This window comes from Rousettus aegyptiacus, unplaced genomic scaffold, assembly GCF_014176215.1.
Source record: "Rousettus aegyptiacus isolate mRouAeg1 unplaced genomic scaffold, mRouAeg1.p scaffold_m13_p_12, whole genome shotgun sequence".
Lineage (NCBI taxonomy): Eukaryota > Metazoa > Chordata > Mammalia > Chiroptera > Pteropodidae > Rousettus > Rousettus aegyptiacus.
Window position 1 is genome coordinate 57,680,462 of NW_023416287.1, and position 23,585 is coordinate 57,704,046.

The 23,585-nt window shown below is 39.0% G+C and overlaps 1 protein-coding gene across 8 annotated transcripts in view; it reads right to left on the bottom strand.

The window, feature by feature from the left end:
* Positions 1-2,055: 2,055 nt before the first annotated feature.
* Positions 2,056-23,585, bottom strand: part of ANKRD29 (ankyrin repeat domain 29) — a 50,266-nt gene continuing 28,736 nt past the window's right edge. For 5 of the 8 annotated variants that reach the window (XM_036229909.1, XM_016165863.2, XM_016166253.2 and 2 more), the window contains 5 exons: positions 21,553-21,651; positions 12,495-12,593; positions 11,438-11,533; positions 9,089-9,187; positions 2,056-4,464 (listed from right to left, as the gene is read on the bottom strand). In XM_036229909.1, coding sequence (XP_036085802.1) covers positions 4,369-4,464; positions 9,089-9,187; positions 11,438-11,533; positions 12,495-12,593; positions 21,553-21,651 — 489 coding nt within the window. In that variant the 3' untranslated portion in view covers positions 2,056-4,368. The other 3 variants (XM_016166024.2, XM_036229910.1, XM_036229908.1) reach the window with 3 other exon arrangements.

Below are 23,585 nucleotides of genomic sequence, written 5' to 3' on the forward strand. Positions count from 1 at the left end.
TCATGCCCCAAATCAGTAAGTCTTGTCCTAAACATTAAGCTGCTATTTACAACTGCCTTCTGGAATCTGTTTCACACATTCTTCAAAGTAAAACATGTCCAAACTCTCTCTCTGTCCCCATCCCAAACTCTGCTGTTCTTTTCTTTTTCCTAGCACAGTTATTGGCACCACCCACTGTGTAAACCTTTTGCATGGAAAGAGTTAACACAGCAGAAACTGTTATCCTTAGAAAGTTTTGCTTATAAGGTTGGCCACTGGCTGGCATCTGGAAACTTGATTGGCAAACAATTCCCTAAACTGATATAAAACTTTCCCTAAATGATAATGACTCACCGTCCCTAAATTGTTTTTACAAAGAATGTAGAAGTCTGGAATTTTGATAAATGCTAGGCAGAGGGTACCTATGAACCAACTCCCAATTAAAAGTCCAGATGAGTCTGTAATGAGCTTCCCTAGTAGACATCACTTTGCAATGTTGTCACAACTTATCGCTAGAGGAATTAAGCTTGTTCTGTGTGAATCCACTGGGAGAGAACTCTTGGAAGCTTGCACCTGGTTCCCTCTACCTTCACTCCATTTCCCTTTCCCTTTGCTGATTTTTCTATCTATCCTTTTGCTGTATCTTAGCTGTGAATATGACCTTATGATGAACCTTGGGAGTTCTCCTAGCAAATCGCCAAAACTGGGGGTGGTCTTAGGGGCCCCTGACACACCTTAGTATAATTCTTAACTATCTTTTCCTCACTCTCTATGTTTAATTAATCACCAATTAGCATTAGCTCTACCTCTAAATATTTTGAAAAATATGTCCCGTATTCTCCACCCTCACTGCTTTCATGGTTCAACTGTGACTCCACCTGGGCACCACTCTCCCTGGCTTTCCCTCACTAAAAAAGCAAAACCCAAAGGTTGGAGGGCAGCACCAAGCCAACACTATGAGGGAGGTTATCCCTCAAAGCCAGTTTCCTCCGCTGTAAAGAGGGGATAATAATAGTGTCTACTTTGTAGGATGGTTGTCAGGAGTAAAAAAGAAAATGCATATACACTTGACGAGATTATCTGTAAAGTGCTCAGCACATAACAATCCATAATAAGCAGCGAAGGATAGCTGCTGTTTCTACTGTTGTTATTAATAATCTTCAGACTCCACCAGGTCACTACCTGTGAGGCTCAGCCAGTTCTAGCATCAAAACGACTTTCTTGTGAAATTAGGACCCCAGCTTCTCACTCCTAGAATCTGCAGCGCAGGCCCACCCCAAAATGCAGGTATCTTCATCAGATTCCAAGTAGCCTGGCATTTGGGGGTGCTCTTATCCTCTGACCAGGTGTCCCAGGCATGGGGTAATGATGAGACATAGCTTCATGGTTGTGGAGGGTGGATGGAGCAGTGGAGAAAGCTAGGATGGCTATGGAGTTCTCCAGAATCCCAATGTTACCACTGCAAATATCTGTTCCCTAAACAAGAAATTGTGTAAAACCATCAGCCTTTTTTTTTTTCCCCACAAGAAAAAGCCACTGTAAAGGACAGAAGAGCCAGGAGCATCACAGACGATAAAAATAGAAATTAAGATGTTGAACACACACACAATAGATCAATATGTGAGGTGATGGATGTGTTAATTAACTAGATGGGGGGAATCCTTTCCCAAGCCATACAGGCATACCTTGAAGATATTGTAGGTTTGGTTCCAGACCACTGCAATAAAGTGAGTCAAAATCTTTTTCCTGGTGGAGAGTCTTGCCTTCAATTTATAAAAAAATGCAACATCTGTGAAGTGCAATAAAATGAGGTATGCCTTTATCAAATCATCATGATGTACAACTAAGAGTTTCTATTTTTAGTATCTTCTATGACTATCTCAGGAATTTTTGTCTGAATGAAAACCTTTTGGGATCATCACAAAAGCTATCCACCGTAGAAACAATGAAATCATAGGTCCATATGTAACATAAAGCTTACAGAGCTGAATTGTTAACTCTAAAATTCCATTTTATTAAAACCACATAGAAATAACTTCTGATCAAAAACAAACAGGAAAAAGCAGCAAAGGCAAATTGGGTAGTATATTAACTTTATTTTGAATTATAACATGGACTATTTCATCAAACAAATGGATGTAACAAAAAATTTTTGTGGTTCATTTAAGCAAATCATTTGCATAGGGATTGCTAGTTCTAAGTCTTAGGATGCAGAGTCCATTGAATTGTGAATTAGATTAACATAAAATAAGAATCCTCTCCCTGTGTGTAAAATAAATGCAATTTAACTTTAAATAACAGACTTTATTTTCTGTCTTTGGTGAGTGACTAATATAATCATATTCCCTGCTACAGAGATAATTTCTTCTAGACCAAATGTGAGACTTGTAAATGAGAGACCTCTTACCTACAGTAAAGAGTCCTCCACTAAATGCTGTTAAAGCTACTGGATTCGTATTGACCAAGAACATTGTCCACATAAAATGATCTACTGAATAGGCCAAGAACAACATATTTTAATGAAATACATTAAGTTTGTGATTTCACCCCATTTTATCTTTTGGAACTTTGTTATCAGTACCTATAATACTGTTTGGATTTATATCAGTGATGAGCAACCATTTTTGGCCTCAGAGATAACTGAAAAAAAAAAAAAAGTATAGCGTTTAAGGCCACATTATTTTCCTCTTCAAAATAAATATGGCTATATAAAATTCCTGTGGAGGGGGAAATATGTATTTGTATAATTTTGCTGAATAAAAGAAAGTCAATGAGAATTTGGCAATGCTTTTAAGCTACTAAAATGTTTATATGTGGGTATGTTACAATGTAGACACAGCTCTCTAATTTTTTATTCTAAAATTAGATTGCAGATATGTTGCATAGCTAGTCAGGCTGTAGGTATCTCTGGGGGCTGTGGGTTGCTCATTATTGGTTTTGCTTGTGATATTAATCAAAATAAGCTGAATTTTGTTGATCAATTATTTTATTAATCATAACAAACTTTAAAGGAATACTTTCTAATTTCAAAAATTATGTTCCTTTGTTTACTGACTTAAGGGAAATGCTTTTAGTATCACTGCAAATTGGTTAAAAAATCTTTTGAGTTTACACTTCCTCCATCTTAACATATCTTCAACAGAACACTGGCTGGAAACCAGAGCAGAACATAAGAAAACAAAAGATGTGATAAATAACAGAAATATGAACAATATTTATTATGGTAGATTATAGAAAGAAGGTTTGATTTTTGTGTGTGCAATCAGGCACTGACCAAGGCATTTAGACACCATTGATTATAAAGTGCATTGAATATAAATTTTGACACCCCCTTATGACATACCCTTTTATTGAATTTTATAATTCAATAAAATCTAGGTTTCTTTCTTGGAATCAATCAGCTCAAGAACATGCATAGATGAACACTTATTAAATACTAATAACAGTCTTTTATTACTTAAACTCCTGCAACAGTAATAACAACATATTGTACTTGCATATATCACATTTTATCCAAAGACCTCGAAGTCATTGTATTAAGCAACATAGTGTTGGAAGCATAAGATTCCACAGCATGTTAAATCTACTTAGTTATGGCATGGGAACTAGATTCCCAATAATAGAACCAAAACAATAGCTCAATGAAACAAGCTTAAATTTCTTGTGGTTTTAATTTTCTGAATTTCCAAATTTGCCACTTGTATCTTACCATATCTAAAATATGGACTCTAGGTAAAAATGATTTTTACATGTTAGGAATAAGATGAAGATCAGCTTACAAGTGAATAATGTTTTTTTAATAGTTCAACAGTCCATCTTTGAAAAGCACATGGTGGAATGTCAGAAGTGGCTTTTTATAACATAGCTTTACACATCCTTGAGTTTTAGTGACCATGGCTATGATCCTTGTGTAGAAGAGAACATTTTAAACTGCATTGACATAAAGATGTAGCTCCCATTATAATGGAGCTATATCTTTTAGCACACTCACAGTTAACACAAAAGCAAAAGTGTGTTGATTCACTGATAGTTAGACTTTCAGTCTTTTATAGGCTTACAGTCTGTCTCCCTGCTCGAACCTCGTAGAAGGTTTAACAATTCAAGTTTAACTGAGAGGCCCAAGTTAGTGTAATTTAAAATGAGTTTCTGTGGAATCCACGAAACTGCCATGCCCCATTTTAGTGGGGTTGTAGGCCAGCATGAGAAGCCCGTGTAAGGGAAAGAAAGGGGTCCCTGAGCTGTTCTGTTCTTGATTCAGGACACAAAGCACAGCTGTTCTTGGTCAGGGTCCCAGAGTGGGCATTTGGAGCATTTTCTTTCTTAAAAGAATTTCCAACACTATTTAAAAAGCAATTTCTTTTTGGACAATGTGGGTAAGATTTCTACCTTTCAGTCAAATATGCAACTCTTTCTGTGCCCTTCTTTACCTCGGAGGAGACGCAATATACGTTCATTTTTGGTTAATTCTGCCGGAAGTTTATTGGCCTGAAAGAAAAGAAGATAGGCATTAAGGAATTTCTACAGTCGGTGCAGTTTTAGGGACTCCAAAGGGGTGGCCCTGACCCAAACTTGACTTACTCCTTCACTGGTGAAAAACTTTACTGGACTCTTTTGTATTAAATCATCAAAGGTCTGTTTAAAATGTGTAAATATGACCTGTTAGTCTCTTATCTCATTGTTAGCGTTATTTTTCTATCTCGCCATACCTTTTACTAGACTGATCTCCTGGAGGCCAGGGTTCATGTCTTATTAATCAGTGTATCATCATTTCCAGCACAATGCCTAGCACATCTAGTATATGCTCAATAAATAGTGGTAACATTAAATTTGATCCTTTATATTTAATTAAATGTATCTGGCAGCTTGTCTGCTATGGACTTGAGACTCCCGACTGGCGACTTTTGATAAGAAGGCAGTTAGGAAACATCCAGAGCATAGGAGATGCCTGAGAAAGAGCTGCTTCACCGGCTTCCACTTTTCACCTGACCTGTCTCACTGTATGTCTTTTCTTTTCACAGCACAGCTGAGACACATTCCTTATGCACTGATTTAGTGAGCAAGTCCCTACCACATGTAATAGACATTATGGGGCAACGGTTCTCAAACTTTTTAGTCTCAGGACTTTTTTATATTCTTAAAAAATTTTGAGAACCCCAATAAGCTTTTATTTTTAACTTATTATAAGTGAAAACTGAAAAAATTTTAAAATGTATTTATTAATTTATTCAAATTAATAAATCCATTACAAGTTAACATAACTAACATAGTTATGAAAAAAAAAACTCCAAAATTTTCAATAACAAAAAGTTAGTGAGAAGAGTAGCATTGTGAACAGTTCTGCATAATTCTTTAAAGTAAAGCTTAATGGAAGACAATTGGGTTCTCGTATCTGGTTCTGCACCCGGTATGTTGTTTTGGTTTGAAAATTCAGTTTCACACAGATAGGTAGCTGGAAAAGAGAGAAGCATTTTGACAATCTTTTTAGATTATTGTAGATATTCTTCTTTGATGCTACACCAACACAGGGTAAGTGGTAGTTTCTTAAAGGGAACTGCAGGGTGGAATTGAAACCATATCTATGAACTTTTCATACTCTATTACATTAAAATTCATAGGTCTGTGTATCTATAGGTGGAATTTGTAACATCATGCACTGGTCATTTAGAAAATATTGGTTGACTAAGTTATGCAGATATTCCTAATGGTGACATGTTTCATTACATAATATCAAAAGAGTAAATTTATTAATATTACCACTGATTCATCAAAAAAACCTTTAAGTATTGGGAAGCTGTCAGGTTCATGTGGTAGATACAATTCATTCTTTCAAGTAAAAATGGGGTTCCATGAAAAAAGTAGCAGGTTCACATTGCAATTCAAACAATTGCACAGTACTTTTCCTTGATAACCATCACACTTCAGAGTACAATGGAAGGCTTTATGCATACTTCCAATTTTGTCACACAGAATATTAAGATTTCACAAAGTTAAAATTGTTTGCTGCGTCATCAAAGACACTTGTAAGTAAAACTGGTATTTCTGTAAAATAATTTACAAAGTTTTATAAAATCACTTGTCAGTACAGTTTGATATGTACTAAGGTACCAACAGTTTTGCCCACCATTGCTTCTGCATTGTTGGGAAAAACATCAGCACAGTGAAAAAGGCAAATCACATCCATGTATTAGGAATGTTGTTTTGACTTAGACTTCCTGAAAGGGCCTTGAGGATCCTCAATGGTCCACATTTTGATGAGTCAAAAGAATATTGTTGGGATTTGGGGCGGGGGTGGCATTAAAAAGTAGAAAGGCACTCAGAATGGGGGAGAGGGCTTGGATATAGATGTTACCTGTCTCGTATTTTTTCCCCCTGCAACCAAGCCTGGAATCCCAGCTGCTTTATCTGGGACCCTGACCATAGATGGAGATCCTGCAGTCCCACCTTCTAGACAGGTTCCTGCTCCTTGACTCCTACCTGCTAGCTAGAACCTCACTTTGGAAGAATTATGCAAAGATTTGTGTAAAATTGTGAGTTTGTCACAAGTGGTCTACTGTCCTCTATGGCTGCACCTCAGCCTGTTACAAAGGACCCCTGATAATGATGTGAGACTGAATTAATCAGACAGAAAATTGCTATGCTATGCTATGCTATGCTATGCTACTGTAAACCAGAGGTTCCTCCATGGGGCCAAATTCTACTATTAGCTTAGTTCCTGCAGGAGCAGACATTGAACAGCTCTAAGGCCTGGGCCTGCAGAAAAATGCTCCTGGTAAACAGACCTAAGCTCCATCCAGTCTCAGAGTCCATTCAGGAATAACTAACTGGTTTGCATTGGTTATTGGTCCTCGGTCATCAGGCTGGCAGGTTGCCAGAGAATTCTTTATAGTTAGGAAGAAGAGGGGATCTGAGAAGCTGCACCTCTGTCCACAAGCTTGTCAGGTTACAGTGTGTGTGAAAACAAGCTGTGTGATTATCTCCACAAATGTTCATATCCTTTATCATTAAAATAGGCTTTATACCCTCAAACTGTATTGTCAAGTTTTGGTTTATCACATCATTATTTTGTGTGTCATCCAGATAGTTCTAGAAACTTGATCTCATTCCTCCTCTCTTCTGGCTGAACCCCACTGAATTCTCAAGTTGCTGAGATTGTAAGGACTGTTATGACAGCTAGTGCTTGCCTAGCTCCTAAAGGCCATCGTATTCATTAGGAAGCAGAACCATAGGTCCATATTCAGGATAGCACTGCATCAAACCACTCTTTCTCTACTGTTCCTGGGAGATGTGTTCTGAGTCCTCAGTTAGGGTTTGGAAGCACAGGACTCCTGCACCCACAGGGATGGCTACAGTGTGGGGAGAGGCCACTGGGATTGGTTACACTCTTGTCAGACTCAAAGCTCCCGAGCAGAAGTCCTGGAAGCCCTGGAGCAGATGACTGCTTCTCTACTAGCTTAGAAGTCACTTTCTCTGGGAAGCCTTCCATAGCATTCTTTACTTCCCTGCTGATAGCTTCTGTCATTCTATTACAATTGCTTAATTATGTTCATTCCCCACTAAATTCTGAGCTCTCTGAGGCAGAGACTCTGTGAATCTCATTCATCGTAGTCTCCCCAGTAAATAGCACCATGCATGGTATCTAGTAGGCATTCAATTTGTGTTAGTTGAATGAATGAATAAATGAGTGAAGGCCAAGAATACCCCCTCAGGAGGGCTGCGTGGCTGTTAGAATCTCAATATCCTTGCTTCTGGAGCAGCCTTTACAGAGGCTGGCTCCTAAGGGGTGGCTGGTGGATGGGCTGGCTCCCTGGCAGCTACTCCCAGCTCTCTAAGGGCATGTGTAGTATGAAACTCCAACATAAGCAGCCCACACATATATTCGAATAGCTCTAGAGAGGGTCCAAAGTCCAGCCCTGTGGTCACTGGAAATTCCCCATAATCATTATTGCTGAGATCCCAGGAGACACACAAGGAATTGCATTTTTCAGTTTCTAAGGTAATGTTTTTTCCCTTTGCCTTAATTCAGTACTGAATGGCTTAGCAATGAAGATTGGTCTCTTTAGGAAGCCTGTGTCCAAGGTCTAAAGGTAAGAGAACACTTGTGATTTCAACTGGCTTATCACTCAGCCAGGCCAGCTGATGGAAAACAAATCCAAGTATCTTAAGAAGAAGCAAGCAGAAAAGTTATCTTCAAACAGGAACAAGGAAATAATAATTCCACACACTAAGTGAAACGAAAAGAAAGAGACTCTTGGCATGTTGTTTAATAGTGCTTCTTAATGGTTTCTTTTAAAAATGTCATGATGTACTATATGTTTTTGTTTTTATTATTAATAAAATCAAACACAGTTAGTAGACACATAAAAATTTAAAGAGTAGATGAGTATAAAATCAAAATTACTTTTCATATTTTTCCCTGTTAATAAGTACCACTCCTACTTCCTCCTTCAAAAGTCAGTAGTTCAGTGTTTTCTCAAGATCTTTCTTAGGCTACTGTCCTCATCTGTACATTTGACTGCTTATGCAGATGTCAAATAAGAAGAAATAAGGCAGTTTTTTTCTAAGGTTATTGTGCACCTTCCACCTCCAAGTTTGGCCTAATTGTAAACTAAGGAATTTGATTTATAAAAATTATAGGTTGATGTAACAGTGGTATAAAGCCCTACTAACAATATAAAAGCAACACTGTCTCTATGTAGTCACTGAATAGAGCATAAACAATTCTCAATATATGAACATACAATTTATGGGGGATGGCGATAAACTACCAGAATTTTGACATTTTTAGGACTCTTCTTTGATGATAGAACACTCATAACCCTACTCCCCACAACTCCTGCCCTACTACTTACTCCCTGCCCCGGGAAGCTGCACCATTGTTAGCGGAAAAACATTGAAGATACAGGGTTTTTAGTATAATTCTCTGGGTCCAAATGTACTGCTCACTCATAATCTAATGACAACTTCGCATGCCATTGCTATGCCGAAGGTATAAAGATCGTGATGGGAGTCAGAGAAATGTAGAGATGTTACCTTAGTTTAGGTAGACACTGCCTTATTTCTTTGTGTCGGTGCCTAACAGAGTTAAAAAAAGGGTAAGGTAAGCCAGTACCTTGTTTTTCAGGGCTGGGTCTGCCCCTGCTTCCAGGAGCAGTGCGACTGTTTTAATATTCCCGCTGAGCACAGCCGCATGGAGTGCCGATGTCCCATTCTAAGAGAAAACAGGGTGTGTCAGGAGTGAGCTCACAGCCATCAGCTCTCGGCTTGGCTTTTATCATGAACCAGCCTGAGTGATGAGACCGAACATCAGAGCCTTACACTTCCTTATATTCCCTTTTCAAAGTCATGTCAGCATCTAATGTAGTGCCCTCAGGTACAGAGTAGATGGTCAGTGTAAATACTGCCAATGTTCTTTTGCAAGTGAAACAGATCTGGCCCAGGGTGCACATGACTTCATGATCACTTGGTCAGTTTTATATACGTTAGAACTTGCTGTGGGGGAAAAACAATGCTGTGTCAAACACTTTTTTTTTCCTTTGAGAACAACATATATAAACTTCGTGCTTTATATGAACTTCCAGAAATGCTGGAAGAATGGCTGGCTAACCAACTGGTTGACCTGTCAGCCCAGCTACACATGTTATGCTCACTAGGGCAGGCTGGAAGGAGAGCAACTGGAGTTACAAGGCATAAGAGTAAGAGCATGCGAGGTGAGGAAAGCCCTGAGTCCGGGGTTGGAGCATTTCTGAGCACAGAAGGGCCTAGTGGATAGGTTGCTGACATTTCATAGAATTCATCACAAATATTTATCGAAATAAGGAAGTGGCCGAGGTGCAGTATGCAGCCAGATTCTGGAAGGGGAGAGGAAGAGAATATCACAAACCTAATATAAGAACGATGGACAGTCTTATGACATCTGTTCCATGTCTCTGGTAAATACTACTACCTAAATGCAAGCTTAGTTTCCAAATTAACTACTTATTAAAAGAAAAGAAAGTTTTCTTATTCTTATAAAAGAGTAAAATATAATACCCAGAGAAAAATTCCAACAAAGTAGCATTTTTCCATGTTTGCTTTCATATATATGGTAGTTCACTACCATATGTAAATTTCACTTATCTAAATCTTAACCAACCTATGGATTGACTGCACCTATGTGCAACATGGCCCAGAATTAAAAACCAAGCCAAAAAAGAGCTGTTTGAAATGAGACTAGATATTGCAAAGTCCATTTCTGAAGCTCATTTCTTTTATTCATAGAAAGTTCACTTTCACAGACGATTTATTCACACTTTACAAACAATATTAACAAGTGCAGCTTCCTGGTTTCCAAGCTTGTGGAAGATTAGTGGGGAGGGGCCAGCACACTGACACAAGCAGCTCTTATCAGTGGACAGCAAGAATGGAGCCTAAGGACATAAAGATCAGAATCAGAGTGTCCAAAAAGCCTCTAGGGTCCCTCAAGAGCAGGTAGACTATATACCTCAATAAACCCTGAGGGCACACCCCCACCCCCAAATGCTAAGCCACTGTTCTAAGTTTAGAACAGGTTTGGTGTCCTCTATTTAAGAAAACGGGAGAGTGTATACCAGAATCGGCAAACTACAGCTCGCAGGCCAAACCTAGCCTGTTGCCTGTTTTTCTATGTCCTGGCAGCTAAGAATTAAAAAAATTAAAAGAAGAATATTTTTTTGTGGCACATGAAAATACGAAATTCCAGAAACACAATGTCTATAAATAAAGTGTTGCATGAATTCAATCACACTTTTGTTTTTGTTTTTGTATTTTCTATGGCTACTTTTGTGCTATAATGACAGAGTTGAGCAGTTGCAACAGAGACTGTAAGGCCCACAAAGCCTAAAATATTTACCAACTGACCTTTTATTGAAAAAGACTGCCAAGCCTCGTATATACTCTAGTTTAGAAATATTTTAGTCCAAAATGATTACAACTGAAAAAAGAATTTTGGGGCTGTTTTCTGGAAGACCTAGCTCTCCAGAATGACACATTCTCTGAGATGTCCAGATGTTTGAGGCTTATTTATTTCGCCTGAGGTGATAGCGTGGTTTTTTGCTCCAGGTAATGGAGATAAGGAACATGAACACCTGTCCTGTGTGTTTTGTGGGACAAAAAAATCATGTGTTTCATGATTTATGGAAGATTTCACAAATCCTCCAGTGGTGTGCCAATATGGTTGATTTTCCAATTTAGCAATTTCATTACTAATTTTTTTTTCTGGAAAATTAGATACTGACAAACTCTGGTTCATTCTTTTACCACCTTCTCATTTCTACCAGTGCCCACAAATCTCCAACATTAAGAAATTACAGGTATGTTCTTTCAAGAACAGAACTAACTATGTGAATTATTCCAAGATTCTACTGCAGTTCCCAAGTATAGACTACTTAATTTCTAACCTCTTTCTTTTACAGATTGGTAAAAATTTCTGTTTAGCGCTTACCTTCAAAATACCAAGGGTGGGTGAGAATTTCAGCAACTCCTCTATAACATCATTATACCCTTTGTTGGCTGCTTTCAGTAAAGCTGTTGTACCATCCTTCACAGACAGAGAAAAACAAAAGTTGATTATTAACATATGTGTGTGTTGGCTGAGAACAAAGTATTAGTTGAGAACTAGGAATATGCTTGTCAGAAACAGGGAAAATGCATAAAACACAGACCTGCAATGTCTCAATCTAGAAGCATTTTAGAGCATATTAAGCAGTTAATTCTATATGAAAGAATACCAGACAAAATATATGACTTCTTATATTATTTTAGAATCCTGACATTTGGGAATTCATATTCTTCCAGTTCCTGAGAACACCAGGTAAGGGACAAGGGAAATTTCAAGAGCATACTTTTAGGACATAGATGGACTAAAGAGGAATTCTGTGCAGTTTATGACTTAGCAGAAATTAATTGTTGAAGTATTTGCAATGGTTTAAATAATTCTTGAATTGTATTAATTTGCTGTTTTAAAATTCAAAATGTGCTTTTCATTTTGCCTTCGCTCGTACGTAACCTTGCTCTATTCTGCTCTGGGTATGCGGTGGAGGAGAGGAGGAAGAGGATAGATTGAAATCTGTTTTAAGAAAAGTGCAAAGACAAGTTCAAAAATTAATATTCTACTTCTGACATCATTTTTTTTGGCCTTAAAAAGAATTTTTCCAAATTTATTCTTCTCCTGCTTTAATGTATCAACTGCTGCATTTGGAGGATTTAGCTCACAGAGTTCTCCCACAGTAAAGTACAGACCCCAACTTGCTCTAATGGTTTAGCCGGAATCAGGAAGAAAGAAGATAAGAAAAAGCACTTCCTAAGTTTCAACTGATTGAGACTTTTATTTTGTTTTCCTGCTAAAGAGCAGGTGGAGGTTGGGAGAAAACCCAGGTGAGTTACAGACAAAATAAAGCCGCGTTTTCTCCGCACTTGTAAACCGAGTTAAACTTTGAAACTTCAGAGCAGGTATTCTCCACCCTGAATCCCCACGTTGTGCAGCTTTCACTCAAACTCACGTTCCGGGCGGCGTCGCGCTCGGCTCCACGCAAAAGCATCACCCTCACCACCTCGCTGTGGCCCATCTGAGACGCGATCCACAGCGGCGCGGTCCCGTCCTGCACGAGAGGACACACTCCGATCAGTAGAAGATCACATAGTATCCATATGGCGGCAAGTTTACACCCGGAAAGAACGTCCTGCTGACAAATGAGGAGGTCGACTGGTATTTGGCATTACCTGGGCTACTTGGCTAATTGCCAATATTAATTTTTTTTTGACTGATAAAACAGCCATTTTATGACACGACCTTTTATCACAGAGTGTGGTACAAGACTTCATGGAATGCAGTGTGGGAAGCGATTGTATTGCACACCCAAATTTCACAAACCCAGAGAGGAGAAGCCAGCCTGTCTTTATTTGCCCCAAGACTTTGTCAGTTTGTTTGCTTTTCTGGTGGGTTCACAAAACAAACTGGGCTTAGTGCGGACCCTTCATTCAAACAGAAGAGTGAGCACCTTCCTTGGAGGGGGGCTCTGAGGGTCAGAGAACAAGATATTTCTCTCACTCTTCTGATGTCCAGAACTTGCCACAGCCACATCATTTTTAGGGACTTTAATTTTATGCAGAATGCAATAATGTGTCTTCTAGGAAGTGCTGCATGCCAGCTAGTTATAGCAGGATGACATTTTGGGTGATACTTCCTGTGTGTTATTCCTCCAACAACCCTTTTCCCGTGAAACCCCTTTCCTCGTCCCAGGCCACGAGGCTGAGACGTACTACTCCAGAGGAAAAAAAGGTGAAACATCCAAGGGACAGAGAAGGATTTGACAGTAGGGTGATTTCTGACAAACAGAAAGGAAAACAAAAAACTTTTCCAGTGCTGGAAGGAAGTGAATTCACCCCTCTGGGATAAATTTAGGTTGGGTAAGCTAGGGTGGTAGAAACATGCAGACAAATTATGGTGAATTCTAGATGGGGAAGGATTTTCTCTTGTACTTGGGATGGAACTCAGGAAAACTGCAAGTCCTTTACAGAAGCTCTGCTCTTGGCTGCTGCCTGAGAGAGAAGAGAATTGACTGTGGGAGTTCTCTGGGCCAATGGACCCGGGGCATGTACCGATCCCCCCAGTCCATGTCCACTAGGCATCTGAGCACCCAGGAGTCCTTGCATACCTGTGAGAAATTGGCAGTGATAGGTAAACAGTGGCCTGGAAAGCCTGGGGTTGGGGGAAAAAAGGCCACAGAATATCATGATTTCATGAACAGAGACAATGGCAGGGCCAGCATATAGTAGAACCAGCTGCATCTCTAGGGTACCAGTTCAGGATGCCCAAGGACCAGAAAGGCTAGATAAGCCAGCACAAGAACACATGAGCATCCCCACCTCTACCCTAATGTCATGTGATGGTCTGACCTCTGAAGCTTAGGTCACTTTGGAGAAAAGGGCAGGAAGAGGAAAGAGGACCCAGAGTTGACTAAACTTAACTTCTGAGGTAATTAAGGTAATACAGCCCCAAAAGACTGTCAGATAAGACTGAATTAGTCACCAGTGGGAATGGGAGCTGAAGAGCAAGATGACTCAGTTACAGGATATAAAGTTTCATTTTTTGCTGGAGTATGGAATTTCAACAACAGTCTACTAGCCACAGCAGGCAGAGGATTATTGCCCATTGCTGTCCTGGCAAAGGGACAAAGGACAAAGACATTTGAACAATGTGGTAGATGATGGCAAATCAGGAGCCTAGAAGGATCTGAGAGTGCTAAGGAGCAGCAAGAGGACATTGGTATATCTGTGCCTTGGAAAACTTATGGGGAAGAGGTACCGAAACAAGGGATGGAAGAAAGCTGAAAACACCCTCGCCCTGCGTGGTCCTTAAAAGGGCCTCTGAGAAGTACCCTTCAATCTGAATATTATGTATCATTATCAGTGAAAATACACAATACCTTAATTTGGACTTTTAGTTTATGAAGCATTTCTACATTTATTTTTTAACTTTATTCTCCCAATTCAGGAGAATCATTCATGCATTCGACCACCAGGCAATTATTCAGCATTTTCTTAGTCTAAGGCAGAGTACTAAAAATAAGACCTGGTCCCTGTTATCAAAGGAATGAAGTCTAGTGAAGAAGATACATGGAAATTTCAGTATGACTGTAGTGGTATAACAAAGTATAGACAAAAATGTCCCAGGTGAACCAGAAGAGGGGCCTTCTTACTGCATGGGAGTTACAGGGTCAGTTTCACAGATGGGGTGATGTCTGAGCTCAGTCTTGAAGGAGAACTAGGATTTTGCCAGGGGGAAGAGAGGGGAGAGGACATTCCATGTAGAAGGAAGAACATCTACAGTCACAGTGGCTTGGAGTGGCGCAGATGGTTCAGGCAGGGTGGGAAATCCGACGAGATGCAGCCCAAAGGGCTGTGGGTGGGATCCCAGGAGGCAGGAGAAGGAGTCTGGGTTCCACAAAGGCTTTTCTGGAGCTCAAGTGCTGATGCACTCACTCCTTCCTCTTTACCTGCTCTGGATTCGTTTGTTCTTTGTCAATATTGCCAGCAGAGGGCAGCCAAGGAAAGGCGGCCAGCAGCCTGTTTGCTATGCTTTCAGAGGGTTTGTTTTCAGTAAAATTCTATTAATTGACATTAATATGTAGACATGTGCGGAGAGGTGCTATATTGGGAACAACTATTAATATCTTAACAGAAATGCTAACACTCAAATTCTATCACCTTAAATGCAATAGTTACAGTAGGTGGAAAAAGAAGTCACCATTTCCTGGTTATGAGACCTCAGTAAATTACTCCGTGTCTCAGTGTCTCCTTCTACAAAAATAGTGGACTCACAGAGATATCTGTGAGTGAGAAAACATATAAAAGGGTGCTGAGCACAAGGACTAGCTAACAGATGCTTCGAACACAGTAACTGAATTCAAAAGTTATTTATCAGGAGAAATGGCAAGTACTTTAATTTCTACTTTTATTTACAAAGCATTTCTATATGCATTATTTAATTTGATCCTCTCAGTTTTTATGCAGGATAACTGATTAAGCAGGTAGGAACAACTGGTAAAATGAGATCTGGGGGAGACCCGTGTATTTCATTACCGTTAATTACTTGTCCAAATCTGGTTTTTGAACCCAGGGAGTTGAATGTGAGGTAGAGCATTATTGTCAAATCAAATTATTTATCAGTCAATTATATAGTTTATGAATAGGAGAAATCTTCCTCTTCTGTACATCTCAATCTCTGCTTTCTTCTATTTTTTCTTTATGTTATAATGGTCAGAATTTCATTTTGAAGATGACTTCAAATAGAAATGATAGAAATTCAGCCAGTTTAGCTCCTTTTTTTAGTTTTGGAGAGAACTGGAATAGAATAAAATATTTAAAACATCTATATAAGTTTTTAAATACTTCTTGACCAAAAAAATATATTTTAAAGTATATTAAATTGAATAAATCATCACGAAGTGGAAGTTACAACCTCTACAATGCTTTTTTAAAAAAAAAAAAAGAAACAGAACACTTAGCTTGAAGGAGATGAGATTCATAGGGTTATTATAGCTGTCATTTACTACTTGTGTGCACACCAAGTGGAAAGGATTTAGACTTATTTGCATACCAAGTGATTAAAAGAAGACTGACAGGTGAAAGCTACCAGAGACTTCGGCTAAATGTAAGAAAGAAATGATAATGAGGCTGGTTAAAGATTAAATGAGCTGATGAGGTAGTAGAGGGCTCCCTCACCTAGGATTCCCGACAGCTCCACAGGACTCTTAGAGAAAGGATTCAAGTACCCACTGAATGGTTCAATAGGTGACTTTTGCAGTTCCTTCAAACTCTGTTATGCCCTCATTCCATTTGCGATAACATTTTCGAGGATCCTCTAATACATTTTTTATAGATAGATCAAAGCATGAGATGGAATATATGACAAGACTTGTATTAGAGACTAAATCTTATATAGTCTTTTTAGGCTCCTAAAGATTATTGAGAAAAAATAATTAAAACCATTCTCTTCCATGGAAATGAGTATATTAAGTGGCACTAGCTCTTTGCTTCTACGATCTTCCAGTCCTCACACTTAGGCTACTTCACCTGTAGGCTCCGGGCATACAGAAAGTCTTGAAGTCCAATTCTATGCTGAGTTGGCAGCTCAAGAGATATAAGGAACCTAATTGGTAGCAGACGGGCTTCAGTATTGAGACAACTTCGCTACCAATCCTATTCTGACCTGGAGCCTATTTCTTATTGTTGTGTCCCTGCTCAGTGTCCCTGATCCAGCAAATGGGTATATAAAAGATGTTACCAGATGCCTGTATTGACCATAGCTTGGCTCCATTCTACCCAGCCACAGGTGATCAGACCAAGAATGGGCAGGCCAGCCAGTCCTCTGTGGCTTGGTATACAAAGATGAGCTATAACAATGACACGGCTACCCTAAGAGTTTGGTAGTCGGACCTGTAAACTTGAGGACCACATATAAGATAAGTAAGCAGAGCAACTGTCCCCCTACCAAAAAAAAAAAAAAGAAAAGAAAAGAAAAGAAAAAGACTGAGGAGAGAGAAAAAGAAGCAAGAAGGACTTTGAGATGACAGAGATCACATGGCTCACAAGAGAAAGAGTACAACCTTGATTTCTGATGGGTTTTCTGTTCCAGTGAGTCCTTAAGGAACAGAAATATAATAGCAATACCTAACATTTACTAAGCAATTGGCGCATATCGGCCACTGCATTAAGAGTTTTGCAGAGATTATTTCATACTTACAATATGCCTATAGTAAAGGTACAATTGTTATCTTGGTTTTACAAATGAAAAAACGAAGATTTAGGGAGAGTGAACAACTTGCTCAAGGTCATGCAGTTAATAAGCAAACTGGGACTATGTTTCATTTCCTTAAGATATCCATATCCCTATAACCACCAAGCAGCCTCCCATCCCCTACTCTCCCACCCCCATCCCAACCTCCTCCAAGATCTGGGTCTGGCTCTCTGGCTGGCTCTCACAGTCTTCCTATGAGCCTGGGTGCTCCAACTGAGTCTGTCCTAGTTCCAGTCCCTGATCACTATGTACTGCAGCCTTTCAGATGTCACTGGCACTCTGCCCAAGCCACAGGGCACCTTCCAGAGTCAACATACCTCTTCTGAGTGCCTATGACGCACAGAGGGAATGCAAGTGATAGGCCCACCCTATTGCTTGTCTGTTCCCATCTCCAAGCTCTCAGGCTACTGCACCAATCTGTTGGCTAGACTTTCTCACATTGCCCACCACTGAGTCCACCCCTCCAAGCTTGCAACCCAGAAGAACCGCTACTATGTAGGTCCCAGCATCTCTGCATACAAGTCCAAACCAAGGATTCTATTAGAGAAGGCGCTTTATGAGATGGCCTTTCTGTCAGGCTTCAAAGAAATACTGATTGGCACAGTAAGAGGACTAGACAGAGATGAATGATGACAGGCCGATCTCGGCTTTGGGTAAATAGAGTCAGACTTTTACCACTCACTAAAAGTATTATAAAAGTATTATTTAATAAGGTGGGTGAGTTGAGTTAGGAAATATATATATCAAAGCATTTCGTTAATAGAAAAACATAATAAATAGCCATCTCAGCTAATGATTAAAAAGGTTTGATTGATTAAGACATCATTTCTCATACACTCTTTTTCCCAACATTTTTCTTTTGCCAATGGAGACTAGAATTTTAACTGAATTTTGATTAAGTGGGTGTAGAAATCAATCCTATGCCTTGGCATTTTTGTTTTATTTGGAACTGTTAACAGTTCAAAGTTTAATAATACTTTTTAAGTGGCTATTATATCTAAGAGTGAAGGCCTTCAAGGGTGTTCCTAAGATCTTTCTTCTACTTCCTCTAGGAAATGTTTGATTATGAAACTTGAAAGAAAATAATATTGGGTCAAATGCTGAATTTAAACTAACATTGTTTATAATTGATAAATATTTCAATATTGTATTTTCTGTGAAAAATGCTACTCTCATGTAGAAAGACAATTATATATTTCACTCTTAAAAAATAAAATTTGACTTATATCAACTCTACCTGGTGAGGACCCATAGAAAGAACTGAAAATGAGTTCTTAGAGTGACTGTGGATTTCAGTGGTCTCTACGACTCTTAACCTCTTTATCTAGGACAAGTTAAAAGAAAAATTTTTTCAAGTTTCAAATCAAAAACAATTTTTCCAAAGACTGCCTATGGTTTGCTTTGTAATTATAATTCCTTCTCATGAAAGTAGTAAAAAGGTTTTCAGTTAGTTCGTCAGTGATAGAATTACAAGGAAAAGTAATTTCTATCATTATTCAGATTCCCTGCAGCTCAGATCAAATGCCAGCTGAATGATTTCATTGAAACTTGGTTAATACCTTGTTACGGTGTGCCATTAAATGTCAGGACTCCATAGAATGGCAGTGCAAAAATTATAAAGCAGATTTATCTAAAAGTATCAAGAAATTAAATGAGGCAAATAATATCATTGTCTTTATTTTATAAATCCAAGAATTTTCTGACAATGACTCAGTGTGTCAGCTGAGATTTCATAATAGAAGATTTCCAAATGCCCTACCTATACAATATTCTAGCATGTGCAGGCCATTTTAATGAAAAGTTTTAATTAGACTTTTTCTTCTTAACTTCCTCATATCTGTGACAAAGGCAGCTAGGCTTATATAACTTTGGCTATATTTATGACACTACCTGTTTTTCTGGAATGAAATTAAATATGCAGAGTTTACTCTTTTAAAGAAGACAGAACTTAAACTAGACTGACCTTTTATTTATAAGCTCATGGCAGGCAGTAAAAAGATTATGGCTTTTATAGGCACAGTGGGTAGCTGTGGGGTAGAAAGGGTAAAGTGGGGTTAGTATTCTCTATATTTAAACAGCAGTCCCCAACCTTTTTTGGCACCAGGGACCTGTGCTCCTATGAGAATCTAATGCCTGATGATCTGAGGTGGAGCTGAGGTGGTGATGTTAGTGCTGGGGAGCAGCTCCAAATACAGATAAGCTTCGCTGGCTCACCCGCCGCTTACCTTACCTCCTGTTGTGCGGTCTGGTTCCTAACAGGCTTCTGTCTGGTACTGGTCCGTGTCTGAGGGGTTGGGGACCCTTGCTTTATAAAAAGGGAAAATTCCATCGCTTCCCCTCCCCCACCAAAGCAATTCTTATGTTATAAAACACCCTATTCTTGAATAACAGTCTTTTAAGAGCTGGGCTCTCACAATTACAAACAATCACATTAGATGCAACCTTTGGAACGGTATGTCACTTGCTCCTTGACCTAAGGGTAGATTCCTCCCACTCCCAGACTAGATCATCCACTTTGAGTAAACAGAGTCAGACTAGGTCATCCACTTTGACCCGGTTATCCTCACTCCTGAGGAACGAAAAACACTGTGGTGTGTTGTGGCTACCATGGCAATGTTGGTTCATTCTTTTAACTTCTTGGTTTCAATGTCATCACATGGCTCAATTTAGGTTTAAATGAACAAAACCCATGCAACATTTGAAATATAATCTCTTATATCAACTTGATTTTCTACATACAGTACTTTAGGCATATGAATAATATAACTTATTTTATAAATAGATTTGTCAAAGTGTCAGAAATTATTTTAGAAGGATGTACAGAGAGCGAGGAGAGACTCAATAATCTTGATAACCTCTCATTCTAAATTCACAACAGTATTGTCAATAATGGCCTCCAAGTCGAGCTTACATAATCTAAAAATAACCAATTATTTTTATTAGTTTTGGTAAAATGAAGACTGATTCAGAATCATTCAACAATTTTAAAATAAAGACCAACAAGAAAATATTAAGCTCCAATCCCCAAACATCAACTCTGGCAAGTATGCAAGTGTAACTTTTTCTAAAAGCTTTCTTTCCCATAAGCATTCCTAGGGCCATCTAAACCTAAGGATATTTTTAAAATTCTAAAAATATAACCTTACATTCATAGCAGTGCCTGGCACATGCTAAGTCCTCAAGAAATATTGACTGAACATTGCATATGACAATTCTCAAAAATTTGGGAGTTGAAGAGATCATCAGGATCATCCTGCCCAGCCTCCTAAATTTCAGATGGAGGAAGAGAGGTCCAGAGAGGTTGATTCATGTGCTCAAAACCACATAGCTAGCTATTGGGAAACTGGATTTAGAATGCAAGATTCCTGACCTCAAACCTCCTTTGCCCAAAGGCTTTTTTTTTCCCTTAGATTCTTTATACACTTGGACTTTCTTAAGACTGGAGAAGCCTATGGCCAAGAGCTTGGACGGACCATATGGTTCCCATAGCTATTCATTACGTGAACAGACAAGCATTGACAAAGCAGGTCACGTTACAGTGGGAGTCTGCCTGGGTGTCATTTACCAGTAAGAAATCAGCTTGACTTCTCTCTAGAAAACTATCTTTAAAGTAATGTTACCTTAATCTGAAATATTTTCTTAAAAACAAACTAATTAGTGCAGAAGAAGTTCCTACATAAGAGAAGCTAATTGTAACACCTTACATTTGGATGGTTCTCACCATTTAAAAAGTGTGGCCTGTATTACCTTGCAGTTCTGTTCCTTTAAGTGTGAATTAATTGATTTGCCAGATATTAGCTTGCTGTTGGTAAATGATGTCTCAACAGATGAAGGTGTGGGACCTGCTAATGGCTCCAGTGGGCCCCTCTTTGACTTGGTGGAAGAAGTGGGAGTAAGAGGTAAGGCAGCACTCGGCAGAGAGTGGGCAGGGACAAGGCCACCTGACGCGCTTCTACTTACTTATGCCCCAGTCTGGCCTACTCTCATTACCTCAGTGTAGCCATGATTTATTTGAACAGGAGGTGGCAGAGTGTGTACTTGACCTCAGACACGAAACACCCAAGTTTTAAAAATAGTAAATGGTGATGTCAGCCTGATTTCAGGTGAGCGCAAAGCAAAGAACAGGAGAAACCCTAATCAAAGATTAACTTTCATTATAGAAGCTATAGGGTTTAAAGACGCCCAGAGCTGACTTAGGTAGGAGCTGCTGGAGGACAGCAGACCCTCCCTCCTCACTTCCCTGCACATGTGGACATTACCTGCCTTGGCTGGTTGACTTTTGCTCCTGAAGACAATAATAATCGAGTAACATCCAAGTAACCACCTTGGGCAGCCAGGAAGAGTGCAGTGGCTCCATCCTGAGAGACAGCACATTGAAAGTGTTAAAAAATCATCTTTCATATTTTAAAAGAAACTACATTTTAAAGTACATACATTTAACATAACTTTCCATTTCCATCTCCCTCTTTTTTTCACATACATGGTTAGTGTTTTATTCTTTGAAGAATGATTCTGAAACCTCACACTAAGTCAGGCTGAAAGGTAAGTTTAAAATAGACAGTTTTATAAGGATAAGATATAAGTATATAATGACTACTCACTCTACAAAATCTTGATCCTAGAGCTTATGATATATCTAGTTGTAGCACCCAGGTTTTCTAAATATCCAGTCACCATTTTTCTCCTATCTATATAGGCTTCTCATTAGCTTTCTGTTTTTGTTGCATGATATGAGTCCATCCCCTTTTTAATTACATTTAAAAATGCATATATTTAACAAAATTCTTTTGTCAATTAAGAACTAAGTGTTAGTTAAAAACAAACAAAAAATAAAGTCTGTTAATGAAAACCAAAACTAAACAAATCCCCCAAACTTATTTTGTGTGCTTTTCTTAAACAGGAGTAAAATGTATCCTTTGAATTAGATTTTCCTTACTCTTTTCTCATTCTTGCCCCTTTATCTGAGTCTCCCCAACCTACAATGTCTCTAAAATTTAAAACACACAATGCTTTCAGAATAACTGCCCTCATAAGAATATACATGAACTTGCTCCCTGCCAGCCCAATAGACACCCATAACAACTAAGCAATCCTGCACAAAAGCCTAAAGCAAGTGTTTGTTTCCAATTATTTTTGGGTTTTTTTTTTTTTAACTGGGTGTCTACATCTCTGGTCATTTCATTTTTCTCAAAGATGTGTCATTGGGTAATTTCAACACTACATGGGTCAGTTGCAGGCATGCAGCCTCCCCAGCTGCTCACTTCATATGGAAGCATGCACAGAGCACGGCGAGCTTCATTACTTTTAGACTGCAGTGGAAAACCCGAGCGCATCCTAGTGGAAAACACCTAGCTACCCCAGCTAATTACCGCCCTCCCATCAGGACACTAACCACAAGTGAAAATACAAAGCACCTTTCTCTACAAGTCCAGCCATGTAGAAGGTGCTAGATTTCCAGTGGGTGTCAGCTGACCTGCCAGACTCCCCTCAAGGCAATCATTAAAAAATTAATCAGCCTGTACAGACTTTTAAGCATCCCTTTGATATGGGGATGAAAATTTCAACTGCTCCTTACCGTGTTGCCACAGAAAGTTCTATATGCCCTTAGCAGTTGATAATTCTTAGCAAGTTTCTAAAATGGTTATCTATCCATTGGATTCTTTTACTGTGCGTTACAAATTTATATTCCTAGAAGTTTTCAGAGATCATTTACAAGGATTTCCAATATTCCAATTGTTTTTAATGGAAACATTTACATTGGACTGTTTGGGTAAGGGTAAAAGTCTTAACAGAAAATATAAGTTCTGGTACATGAAATTTCTTGAGTCACCTTATAACAGAGAAGAATTTCTTGTGGAAATGGGCTCTCCCCAAACTCTATATTTCTATGATTATGTGCCATGCCAATGAGCTTTTAGGGAAGAATATCATCTAACAGTACAATTCTATACCCACCATCAGTTTGGATTGCTGACTGCTAATGGTAATGCTATGAAAATCACAACTTATTTTCCTTTTCCAAAGTCTTGGGCTTTTCTCATTCAACCTGCATATATATACAGTCATGCACACACTAGGATATACTGCACCTATGTACAGCCAAAGAAATAGCCAAAGCCGTATACCTGGGTTACTTAGAGTTGGCTACACATCAGAACCACCTATTGCTCAAGCTGTGCCCACAACTCTGGCTTAGTTGGTCAGGGGTGGGCCTGGGAAGTGGTATTTTTTAAAAGCTCTCTCGGTGATTCAAACAGGCAGCCAGAGTTGGGAATTACTCCTTCAGACCATT